Genomic DNA, 13,509 nt, shown 5'->3' on the forward strand with positions numbered 1-13,509 from the left:
AATTTCACTGCTGAGTACACGACTCTATCGCACTCCACATAATCGGTCTGCCTACTTGTGTGCAAGATTGCCAGCCTCTACACTACTATATACAATGCACATACAGTAGAGTATTTTTATAGAACGGCTCAATACTGAGATCGGCCACCAACACCTGCGCCAGGCCAGCTTGTTTCTGTCTCTAGGCACTTGCCTTTGCCTCTGGACATTTGCCTCTGTGACCCACTCACTGCCTCTGTGCTTCTACATAATATGTCCCTGCTTCTACACCCCTCAGTATCTGCGCTACCATTTACATTCCTGCCTTTATGCCCATTCATTCAGTTCCTTCTGTAATTAACAGTGCATATGAAAGCCTTGTTAGCATATAAATGTGCTAAGGTAAACCTACTCACCAATGTATTCAGCATCTTCTATCATTGTCAATTGTGAGCAATGAAAGTGTTGAATATCTATCAGCAAGTTTTTTTTCACTTTGCTGCAGCTTTGGATGACGCTAGACAACGAATCGCAACACTACAGAGAGAAAGTGACCAGAAGTTCACTGGTCTACAGAGAGAAGGCGACCAGAAAGTATCAGCTCTACAGAGACATAGTCAGCAGCAGGCAGAAGGTAACTTCCTATGCTATTATTTCACTAGTCCATTGTTAGTATAGTACTGATGGAAAGGTTTGTTACTTTTGTAATTGGCTATGCATGTCAGAGTCAAGGGGTGGTCACACGAGCGTCGAACCGAACTAAATGACGCAAAACGACGTCGTTTTCAGCTCTAAAAAGTTCGACTGAGGACATTTCTGGCCGAAACGAACTATTTCGGTACTGCTCGAAATTTTGTGCCGAACCCTTGCTCTTATTGGCTGGTTGAAATTCTAAAATTCTAGCGAGCACGCGTCACATTTCTCCTAGTAAAGTTAAAAAAGAAATGGGACGATACTTTTATTTCGTTAAATAAACAACATGAAGCAATTTACGACAAGGTTCACCCTGACTTGTGATTGGGTTGCATAAATGTAATATTTTGCACTTAAGTTTTGCATAAATGTAAGGGAATGGTTGTGATTTTCTTTCGTGTGGAATATAACTAATGTGTCATATTCATCCTGATGAAGTATCGTTGACTGATTTATTTATGTAAAACCACAGTACAATGATAAAGACTGTTTTTGTTTGTTAAGTATTCAGCATAGAAAAACAATCATATGTTAATAAAAAAATATAATTATGTTGATGGGAAGGGTTAGCAAAATATTTGTATCGAGTGATTTAGTTTGAGCAGCTGAACAATCTTCTGATAAATCTGCTGTGTAATTATAATTGTTCCACAAAGTTTTTTTGTTTACAATAGAAATATTTAACTCAAATACATAAAAACTACCAATGAAACCGTGTCTTGTCTCTATACGTATGGTATCTAAGAAGCGAAGTTACTTCGGTGGCCGTGTGACATGTGCCACGAACCAAACCAGCCTCCGAACCGAACCGATCCTACGTCGGTTCGGTGCTCGTGTGACCACACCTTCAGGGTAGGCAGATCTACAGTATTTACATCCAAGCACAAATATGAGCAGTAGCAGTGTGGCACATGAGAAGAACAGCTGAACAGTGTATAGTCTGAGTATTTAAATTAATATTAATATTCAAAACTGGTAGGATTGAAGTGATGTTAGCAGCTCTTTAAATATCAACTCCTTGTGGCAGACTCAGTAGCTTGACTCTCGTGTTCCACACTATTCTGTCTGTTAATATTTCTGTATTTTGAAATGTCTGAGATGTGAAGAACTTAACACAATAGGAATGATACTATGATTATTGTATGTAGTGGTAGACTAGTGAGTCATTCCTTCAAGCTGAGGTTAGAGGTTAAACATTACACTACTTTTTGTGAATAGCTAATCATCTATGCAGCAGTTTTTGATGGAAAGTAGAAAGTATTACAACCATATTTTACACTGCTGTAGATTATCCACAGCATTTTAATTGTTCCTAACATAACATGACTCTATCCTTTATCATGTTTAGTAGTAAACTGAATGACAGACTAAAGTACATATTGTAGCAGTTTCTTGCTTTAATATTCAAGCTTTAAATCTATAACAATACTAAACTTTGATATAAATATTAAAATCAGAGTGGTCGATTTGCGATTGTTATGAACTATAAGACATTATGTGGTTCCATCTTCTAAGGCAGGTGTACTAGGAACAGCTAGTATGATGCTGAGTATTTGATGAATTTTATATTTGCTAGTGCTGGTTGGAGGATTTCTTATAAAATGACATCAAATTTTATTTTTATCAGAAGCGGTCTTTCTCTCTTCCAGTACACAGCTATAGCACTGGCTGTGGTATAGCAGGTATGTTTGGCTTGGCTGGGAATAGCTACAAATTTTTATAACTTTTTAAAAAATTTCATTTTTCTTGCGCGTGAAACACTCAGTACTACTACAATGCATCTAGTGACCAGTCACTATTCAGCCAGGGAAATAAGTTTACTTTTGAATTAGAGTGAGTGGATTGAAACTTCATCAAGCGACAAGCCTGCCGAAATGCATACGTATGCATGCTCGCGAAAGTTTTGTCTTGCAAGAAGCTCGATCAAACTTTCAGCGTTTAGCTTGCTGAGCAGTCAAGCTATTATTAGTAGTACTCGACCTCATCTCTTACGAAAAGCACCTAACAGCCTGTTTGCCCACCCGCTTGGAAGTCAGCCAGCCAACCTGTTGCAAGCTTGCGCAAGTCCATGAAGCTCATGCGCTTTTAATTTCGAGTAAAGGCCGATTGCACAATTTCAGTGCTGAGTACACGACTCGATCGCACTCCACATAATCTGCCTGCCTACTTGTGTGCAAGATCGCCAGCCTCTACGCTACTATATGCAATGTACATAAAGTAAAATAATTATAGAGCAGCTCAAGACTCAGCTCGGCCACCCACACCTGCCAGGCCTGCTTGTTTCTGCCTCTAGGCCCTTGCCTCTGTGACCCTACTCACTGCCTCTGTGCTTCTACATACATCCCTGCTTCTACACCCCTCAGTCTCTGCGCTACCATTTACATTCCTGCTTTTATGCCCATTCGTTCAGTTCCTTCTGTAATAACCAATGCATATGAAAGCCTTGTTAGCATGTAAATGTGCTAAGGTACATCTACTCACCAATGTATTCAGCATCCTCTGTCATTGTCAAATGTGAGCAATGAAATTGTTGAATATCTATCAGCAAGTTGTTGTCACTCTGCTGCAGCTTTGGATGATGCTAGACAACGAATTACAACACTGCAACTAGAAAGTTACCAGAAACTTTCCGCTCTACAGAGACATAGTCAGCAGCAGGCAGATGGTAACTTCCTATGTTACTGTTTCACTAGTTTATTGTTAGTATAGTACTGAGGAGGAGAAGTCATTTGCTTCCGTAATTGACAATGCATATCAAAGCTTTGTTAGCAGGTAAATGTGCTAAGGTACATCTAAGCACCAATGCGTGCAGCACCTGCTGCCATTGTCAAATGTGAGCAGTGAAAGTGTTGAATTTCTATCAGCAATATTTTTTCACTCTGTTATAGCTTTGGATGACGCTAGACAACGAATAACAACATTGCAAATAGAAAGTGACCAGAAACTTACTGCTCTACAGATAGAAAGTGACCAGAAATTATCCGCTCTACAGAGAGAAAGTGACCAGAAATTATCCGCTCTACAGAGAGAAAGCAACCAGAAATTATCTGCTCTGCAGAGAGATACTCAGCAGCAGGCAGAAGGTAACTTCCTATGTTATTGTTCACTAGCCCATTGTTAGTATAGTATTGAGGGAGAGAAGTCAGTTACTTTTGTAATTGGATATGCATGTCATAGTCCGGGTAGGCAGATATATTTACACGAATATATGCAGTAAAATATAAGGCAGCACAAATATATATGTATTGCAGAATATATATCAATATATGTAGCATAGCAGCATGTATATATTGCAGCATAGCAGCAATATATGTGTATGCAGCACAAATATATAAGTATAATACATGCAGCACAAATATATGCAGTAACAGTGTGGCACATGTAAAAGAAGGTTTTTCACCTATGGTCTAGAAGACTATTTACTCTCCACCTCATATCTTGAGTATCTAGTATTACCCAATGCTAGTAACTTATAAATTACCTACTAGTATATATTATAGTAGCTGTGGTATTGCTCTGATGGTCTGATTCTATAAGGCTGTGGTTGATCAATCATGACTCACTTCTGGTAACTTTATGTGGATATGTTGATGCTGCATGAGTTACATAGTATGTTAGAATTTACTGCATAAGCTCAAGATGTTCAATCAAAATGGCAGCAGTTTGACTTTTAGGCTGCTTTTTGCATGTTGATAGAGATTTGTCATCGATATCTTCCGGCTCATATGTAAAAGTAACCCTTGTTTATATATTAATTATAATGAGAAATATCTGTTTATTCAGAACTGTCTGCTACTCAAAGGAAGATGGAACAATTTGCTGCGTACCTACAGACTCCAGGTGATACAAATTCAACAGGCAATCAATATCACGACCCAGACAGTGCATAGTGTGGTAGCCGCAACTGAAAATCTACCCAGACACACACTGAAAGTGCCAGGTGAACTACGATTTGGACAAACCAAACCGATAAGTCGACTCGATTCGAACCGGCCAAACTCAGGCTAAAAGAAAAATGACCAGTCGGTCCTCGAGCCGGAAGAGCAGGCCTATAGTGTATTGGGACACACTAAACATGTATCTTCAAAGTGATCATATTTTGTTCTCTATATTGTAATACACCTTGCTTTTATTTATTTATTCTTGATTAAATATACTTATTCTTTTAACTTTGTCTCTTCATCTGTAAATATTGCACGGTTAGCCTTTCTTAAACAACCACACTATATAAGTAAATTATATCAAAACTTGTGAGTTCTCTATATAAGGCAGTAATGATGTTGAATTGATGAGCATGACTAATAATTCCTAACAGGTTAAAATTTGAGGTAGCCTCGAAAATAGCCTTTAGTTTAGTAAACCATGAGGAGTTTTTTGATGACCTGAGGCCGTCATGGACTGCACCATTACTTATATGTTACAAGATAATGTCTCATACCCAGCAATATGTCTGGTTCTTTTTACAAATAAATATAACTTGAAGGTTATATCATGAGAAAATCCTCCAGATTAAAATTGACTGTTCATGTAAAATACAAAGACCTAACTGCTGTCACATATCTTTTAAATGAGTTAAAAGCTGCTTCTTCCTGTCACCATGAGAGGGTGGAATTATTGACACAGATGGTTCAGATAAAGTATATTATTCTCATGTTCTCTTAACAACAGCCGGCGTTATGGGTGTAGCGATGCTCTGATAAAACAGTCATTGACGTGGTTTGTATACATAAGAAGCCTAAAGCGGGTTCCCATATCAATTGCAAGACCTCAGGGTAATCTTGTGCAGCCAAGCACTTGCGACGCTAGGCTCGGCGGCTTCTGTTCACATAAGGTTTCATCACTAATAACCTTATAAACAATTTTGCTCACCATGCCATTTAAATAATGCTGACCTATACAGTGCATTTCGGGAATGGTTTTCCTGCGGCTTTTTGCAAAATTTGAACCGTGCTAGACTCTTATGTCGACTGTCGGCAACTACCATTGGTACTCGGTGCCTAGGTTCACATTTCACCTCTGATAGCCAGTGCTTGCGGCGTAAATAGAAACCAGGCTTAAAAGTAAAGAGATGTTCTCACTGATTAATAAAATATTAATGGTAGTTAGCATATGATTCCATTTAATAAAAGTTTTGGAAGTTTAAAGTATTGATGCCAGTTAGTGACTTTTAATTTAGACTGAAGGATACAAGAAGATATTATCTTCATAAACTATATATGTTTTATTTACAACTCATCACAGCTGTATTTGTCATGCATATCAGTAACTCGCTGAGGCTCCATTTATAGTCAAGGGAGACAGAGGCTCAATGGCTGGTTCACACTATATGGCCGTTTGTCAGCGTTTTCCATTCTTACCCCATTATAGAAATTCCAGGTTTGCTATAGTGAACCGCGGGGTCTACTGACTGAATGAGCTAATGAAACGATAAAAGCGAGTCGTGTTTTCCAGAACCTAACAAGGCAACATGATCGCCCTGTGAGAATTGTGTTAGCTCCGAAACCAAGGCTAGCACAATCCTAACAGAGCTCGATCATTAAGCCATGCCTGAATGATAGCCTTCGGCTATCCTTGGGGGGCTGTATATCATTGATCAGACTGTGTGCTGCCAATTTGCACTAGATCCGGCGGAGCGAGTTGATGCTGAGCGATATGGCTAAACTTGCTCAATCCATAACTTTATGGTGCACGAGGTGCAGTTTGATTAGTCATTTTTCTCCAGACATCAATGCTTTGGCAACTAAACGCTGAATTGTTTAGCTTCATATCAAGGTCCAGTGTAAGGAACGATTTGAGACTCGATATGAGAGTAATGTGACTGTCACTATAACCTCTGACAGGATCTGTAATAAAATCATAAAGAGAATCCAGTGAGTTATAACCATTTGATTTGCAGTAAAATCGAGCTGTACTATTTCTACAGTCTTCAAACAAGCCTTCTTTATGTGAGAGACGGAGTTAATCAAGCTATAGCCATGAAGGGAAGAAACCCTTACACCGTAAACAATACCTTATTTTAATGTAGGTAATCAGGTGGCTGTGAGAATTGGCTAAACATACAAGGTATTGTTTATCTTCAAGTGGATTGAAGTTATTGTAAGTATGTGAAAGACTGAAAGTTATTCATAACAGGTTTGACTACAATAATTTTGATTTGTTGGAATAACAAATATATGCAAATAGTATTTAAACCATTCAAAGTTATAATCATAAAACTGAGTGCATTCAATGTTTAACACCAATATAATTTCCATAACATCAACATCAGTGTGCTCGTCGCTTAGCAACCAACTAATAAACCGGCATAGGCAACCCGCACTCGTATGTAAACGATTATTTCTCGAAGCTCTTCCAAACCCTTCAGCCCTCTGTGGCACATCAGTCCTTGCATGCCATTTAATGATATAAGTCGTTTCAATGAAAGTAGTCATATTGTGGGGTCTGACGCTACAATAATCAATGAGCTTGAAAGAAATCAGGATTGACATTCAGCTTTAAAAGCTATGCACACATTTGCCCGAGGAGTTACCTACTCTTGCCGTATGCAACGATAAAGATAGCTGGTTCAAATTAGTTTCATGGCTCGATTTGTTTTATACGGTTTGTTAAGAGTGTGCAGACAGGAAGCTATTTTTTTTAATAAGCTAAAGAAATTCATGAATAATAAAAATGTCAATTACCTTAGTACTTGTTCAATGACCTTATTATGACCTGTATAAAAATTTTGTAGTCATGTATGTCAAAAAAAATCGTATGTGTATTGCTCATAGCATCTTTTCAAATATGCTGATTATAAATGACACTGCTCACTCAAAATCTGCCCGCTCAAAAAAATGGTCTCATTAAAACACGAATTTCCCTGACCAGGGCTAATTTACAAAGAGAAAAATTGCATCAACTTGTAGCTGATGTCTAACCCTTATAATGGTTTTAATTTCATTTGAATGACTTCAATGGTCCAATCACATCATTCAACATATTTCAATAAGTTTCAATAATTTTCATTTTATTGCACATCATAACCACTAAATACACTAAAGATACTGTATGGTAACTATTTTATACACAAACTTCTATGTACTAATGTTTGTTATGCATCAATTCTTAGCTTTATCTTCTGAGCAATTAATCCAGGGACCTTGCAAGAGAATTTGAACCAGGTGAATGGCAGTATATTTGGGCTATGGTATATCTGTGGTCTTCCTACACACGTAAGTTTCTCATTGTGAGAAGCGGAGTAAATGAAGCAATAGCCCAAATGGCTCAACCATTACATTGTGAACATTACTTTTATTGATTGTATTCTACTGGCTGTATGATTTACATGTAGCTAAACAAACATGTATTGTTTTGCTCCCAGTGAATAAAAGTTATTGTAAGTTAATAACCCATGAAATGCTGCAAGCGGCTCATAGCAGGCTGACTTTAGATCTCTATTTTTCTTTTAGAAAGACAATTGATAATGATTAGCATATGAACACATTCAGTATCTGAATAATTTAAACTGGTGCACCTCAGGCTTAAAACAAATATTGCCTCCAAAACATAAATACAAAGTTGTTTGTCACCTAGCAACTAACCAACAAACCGGTATCCCACATATTTTGCTAATGTCCCAACGGTGTTTACCCCAGCAGCATAGGCCTATTTTATAATTCTGTTTGAAACGTTTAATAAACAACTAATAACCGGCAAAGCCCATCAAGTAAACATCCTTAACACAAAATTAATAGTCCAAGGGTATGGCAGCACGGAGATGAGATAAGTGATTGTAATTATGGAGGTCTCACCAGTCTCTGCTATGAACAGTGACCATGCTGATGTATTAGATAAAGCTAGTTTGTACTAGCTAACAGGTAGCCATAACAACGGTTTGTTTGTGTGGCATCAGCCATTATGTAACGCTGACGCTTTTTAACATGGCTTTTCATTGTCTAGAGTAAGCAAATGAAAACGGCAGATATTTATAATGTTGCCATCAAAAGATGTTGAAACAAGCTAAATTATTTTAAAGGTTTGATTTGTAGTCATCAGTGATTAATGTATAATCTCAAGGATCAGCATGATAAAATTATTTTTTATCATTTTAGCTAAACCTATGGATAGTCTTACGGACACAGCTACAGGTGCCCAGCTAGGTGACATTGCAGCATCAAGGAATTTAGAATTGTCTTCTATCAGCTAGTTGACTGATAGGTAAAGCTCTTTACATAAACTGTAATTCATGCCATTGCTGCATTTAGCTAGAGCTCCAGATATTAGTTGAGTCCTAAGGCTAGGCTACTAGCAAGAGTGAATGATGAAACTCATGGCATTCAAGACTATACTAGGCTACAAGTTGTTAAAGATTAAGGATTGACACATATTGACATGATTTTAGCTATAATGAGAGGATATAGTAATATTATTGAATATTGTTTATAGTGGAACCAGAATATAACAAAGGAGTAAAATAGAGATTGTAACTCTTGCCCTTAACTTAGTCTACTTAAAGTAATTTAGATACAGAACTTATACCAAATTCAACAATGTTAGGGGTGACACATGACAAGTTCCCAATCACTGACTACGAATTGAGCTGTTTTGAACATATTTGCAGCTATGACTCTACTGTGAGGGTAGAAACAGTGATGGATCTGAAACTGGCTAAAGAAAGTGCATGTACTAATCTATTAGGTTTATTATACTACGATACTTGCATGCTTTACAATTCTTGCATCTGAGGCATCTATATGAAGACTGTTTGTCTTCATGACTAGATAAGTGGAATTGGACAGCACCCGTGACTTTGATTAAAAAATAACCTTCAAATCTTAATAATTATCTCTCTATTAAATCTTTAGATGCATATTCATTATTACGCATCTTCTGCTAGGCTTACAGCAGACCTAGTACAGATAGTACCGCTGCCAGTCATCATGAACATATATGCTGACTATAGCAACAGAATGGGATTCAGTGCAAAAAATTCCCATCAACATTTTAACACTCAGCTGTCTATCAACTATTTACACAGGAATCATTGTTAAGCATATTTTGTTAGAGCTGTCGTGGGTCTAGGTAGCTATTCATGAGACTCATAAGCCTAGTGTTTTCTTTAGAATTTGTCATCTATATTTGTCATCCTGTGTTTGTATATCATTGGGCCTCTATTATTACAGGCGATATAACCATAAAGGCTACCTTGTGATAATATTTAGTGTGATATCATACAGTGTGGTGTCAATTTGTGCTAGATTCCGTTGAATGAGGTACATGTATGCTGAGCAATCACGCTAAAGTTGCTCAATCGTAACTTTATGGTCCGAAAGGTACAGTTTGATTGGTACAGTTAGGATTTGCCCAGACTGCAATGCTCTGGCAGCTAAATACTGAATTGTTTAACTCCAAATAAAAAGGCCAGTGTGCGGAACGATGTGAGCCTAGATGAGATCAGATCTCAAAATGTCAATACAAGCTCTGACAGGAACTGTAATAAGCTATCTTTATAGTTGTATATGGCAAGAGTAGGAAACTCCTTGAGCAAATTTATGCATAATTTTTAAAAAACTGAAAGTAAATCCTGATTCCTTTTTCAACTCATTGATTATTGTAGCCTCAGGCCTCACAATATGACTACTTTCATTGAAACGAGCTATATCATTAAAGGGCATGCAAAGACTGATGTACCACAAAGAGCTGAAGGGTTTTGAAGAGTTTCGAGAACTGATCAGTTGTAACTATAGTAAATAAATGAGTAAAAACTCTGTAACAGTAATAGGTCTGTCACGGCTGGTTATTGCTAAGAAGAAATTGTAATGAAAATAGTTTTTGAAAAGGTTTAATAGCAATAAAGTTTTGTAGAATTTTATTTTGAAACCACTTCGCGTCAGGCCACTTCAAACAGCAAAAATAATATCAAATCCTGAAATAATATCAATGCTGTCTGTTAGAATCAAATAAAATTGATTGCAACTACATCTTTAAGACAAATCTCACAACTAAATTGAATATAATCCATTCAGTCAATTCATATTTCCTTTTGTTTTATGACAGATATGATAGGCTAATAAATCAACTCACTAATCAAACACTTTGTACAAAGCCTACTAAAGCCATACCATGTGACCCTTGGCCATATGCCAACAATGTGGTAGGCCACATCATAGAGTTATCTCCCCCTAGAGTAATAACTGTGCATTCAACAACACGAGCGTTTCCGGTGCCAACAAGGAGCGTTTAGGCCACGCCCCTTTTTTGTGCTAGTCAGTCGTAGTGATCGACAGAACAATAACGTCAGCCATGAGAATGATCATGAATTTCCAGTTAAGATAGTAATTATTGCTCATATTAAAAAAATGATGATTATAGTTTATTACTCTAATATATGCTTATTATTTAAAGCAATTCAATGCCTACATGCATTGCAAAGGCACTGAATAGATGGTGTTAAGTAAGTGAGTTAATGCAATCAGTTACTCCAATGATATACAGCCCCCACACATGAGGGGCTGTATATCATTGGTTATTCATAGATAAGATAGATAGTCATACTGGGGTTGTATTACATTGGTGTGATGGGAAGCTAATCGACTGCCATCAACTGAAAGTATTGACATTGTATGGTGATAGAGTGATTCATTGTCACCTCAGTTCACAAACAGCCCTTGCATGTAATATTAGATTTCAATACATATCAATCAAATACATAGACTAGCTTGAAGCAAAGATGTCCACTAGTTAGTGGACATCTTTGCTTGATGTAAGCAAGCAAAAAGTTTGAAAGTTAGAGTGGCAAATGTTGTTATATGTTAGATAAAAATAAATTATACTTAATTATACTAAATTATAATTATTTAAAAATAAAATAGACTTTTTATTACTTTATTTATTAAATAGAGTAATAAAAAAGTAGTTGTGAATTACTTTATTTATTAAATAAAGTAATAAAAATTAGCTATGATTACAAGAATTTTTTATTGTTATCATAGCTAAACAGATTATATTTAGCATTACTTGCTAATTATTTTACATTTAAACACATTTGCAGTTTCATTTTTCTTCTTAATTCATTTTAACAAAAAACTTATTTCATGATATGAAGTTTAAAAGTGGTAGTTGTTTGAAAAAGCTTGAAAACATTTACAGTTGTTTTTATTTTCTCTCTTCTCTTCATTTATTGCAATTACACAAAACACTTTTCATAATATGTAGTTTGAAAGTTAAAGTGGTAAATGTTGTTATATGTTAAATAAAAATAAATTATGCTTAATTCTACTAACTATAATTATATAAAAATAAAATAGACTTGTTTATTACCTTATTTATTAAATAATTTTTCATTGTTATCATAGCTAAACAGATTATATTTAGCCATTAATTGCTAATTATTTTACATTTAAACACATTTACAGTTTTATTTTTTTCCTAATTTATTTCAACAAAACACTTCTTTCATGATATAAAATTTATAAGTTGTAGTTGTTTGAAAAAGCTTGCAAACCTTTAGAGTTGTTTTCTTTTTCCTCTTAATTCATTTAAACTGCTTAAAAATATTTTCTCATGATATGAAGTTTAAAAGTTAGAATAGTAAATGTTATATAAAAATAAATTTTCTGTCCAAATACTTTTTTATTACTTGGGCAACTCGGGTAGTACAGCTCATAGTTGATGGCAGTCAATTAGCTTCCCATCACACCAATGTAATACAACCCCAGTATGACTATGTATGTTATCTATGAGTAACTGCTTGCATTACCTTCACTTTCACTCACTATCTATTCAGTGCCTTGGCAAGTCATGTAGGTATCAGGGATTACGTGTATGTCACAATTTCCATTTTCATAATTCATTTCCATATTATTTCCATTTCCATAAAAGTTCCATAATTCATTTTCATATTAATTCCATTTCCATAATTCATTTCCATATTATTTCCATTTCCATATTATTTCCATTTCCATAATTCATTTCCATATTAATTCCATTTCCATAACTCATTTCCATATTATTTCCATTTCCATATTATTTCTATTTCCATAATTCATTTCCATATTAATTCCATTTCCCTACTTCATTTCCATAGTATTTCCCTTTCCATATTATTTCCATTTCCATATTATTTCCATTTCCATAAAAGTTCCATAATTCATTTCCATATTAATTCCATTTCCATAATTCATTTCCATATTATTTCCATTTCCATATTATTTCCATTTCCATAATTCATTTCCATATTAATTCCATTTCCATAATTCATTCCCATATTATTTCCATTTCCATATTATTTCCATTTCCATAATTCATTTCCATATTAATTCCATTTCCATAATTCATTTCCATATTATTTCCATTTTCATACTATTCCCATACTTGTAAAATAAAATTTCCATATCCATTTCCCTAAAATTATGGAAATATTTATGTTTATGGAAATGAAAAAGTAAACATTTCCATAATATGTTTAGCAATCCCTGGTAGGTATTGAATTGCTTTAAATAATAAGCATATATTAAAGTGATAAACTATAATCATCATTTCTTTAATATGAGCATTAATTACTATCTCAACTGGAATTCATGATCCTTGTTTAACCCTTCTCATGGCTGATGTTATTGATCTAGTCAATCACTACGACTGACTAGCACAAAAAAGAGGCGTGGCCTAAACGCTCCTTGTTGGCACCGGAAACGCTCGTGTAGTTATCACTCTAGGGGGAGATAACTCTATGGGCCACATCACTCGGTTCATGGTATTCACAGTGGCTCAGCTCATGGTTAAAATAGTTACTCACTTAATAAACTGAGAGTTAATTATAATCTGTAGACAATGCAGGTAGCGTTCTAACCTGCTCATGGT

The 13,509-nt window shown here is 35.6% G+C and overlaps 1 protein-coding gene across 1 annotated transcript in view; it reads left to right on the forward strand.

The window, feature by feature from the left end:
* LOC137401912 (nestin-like) overlaps positions 1 to 13,509 on the forward strand; it is a 1,051,237-nt gene that overhangs the window by 218,169 nt on the left and 819,559 nt on the right. Inside the window, exon 5 of the mRNA XM_068088387.1 lies at positions 485 to 613. Within this exon, the coding sequence (XP_067944488.1) occupies positions 485 to 613 (129 nt within the window). The remainder of the gene's footprint in view (positions 1 to 484; positions 614 to 13,509) is intronic.

The sequence above is a fragment of the Watersipora subatra genome, chromosome 8, assembly GCF_963576615.1.
Source record: "Watersipora subatra chromosome 8, tzWatSuba1.1, whole genome shotgun sequence".
NCBI lineage: Eukaryota > Metazoa > Bryozoa > Gymnolaemata > Cheilostomatida > Watersiporidae > Watersipora > Watersipora subatra.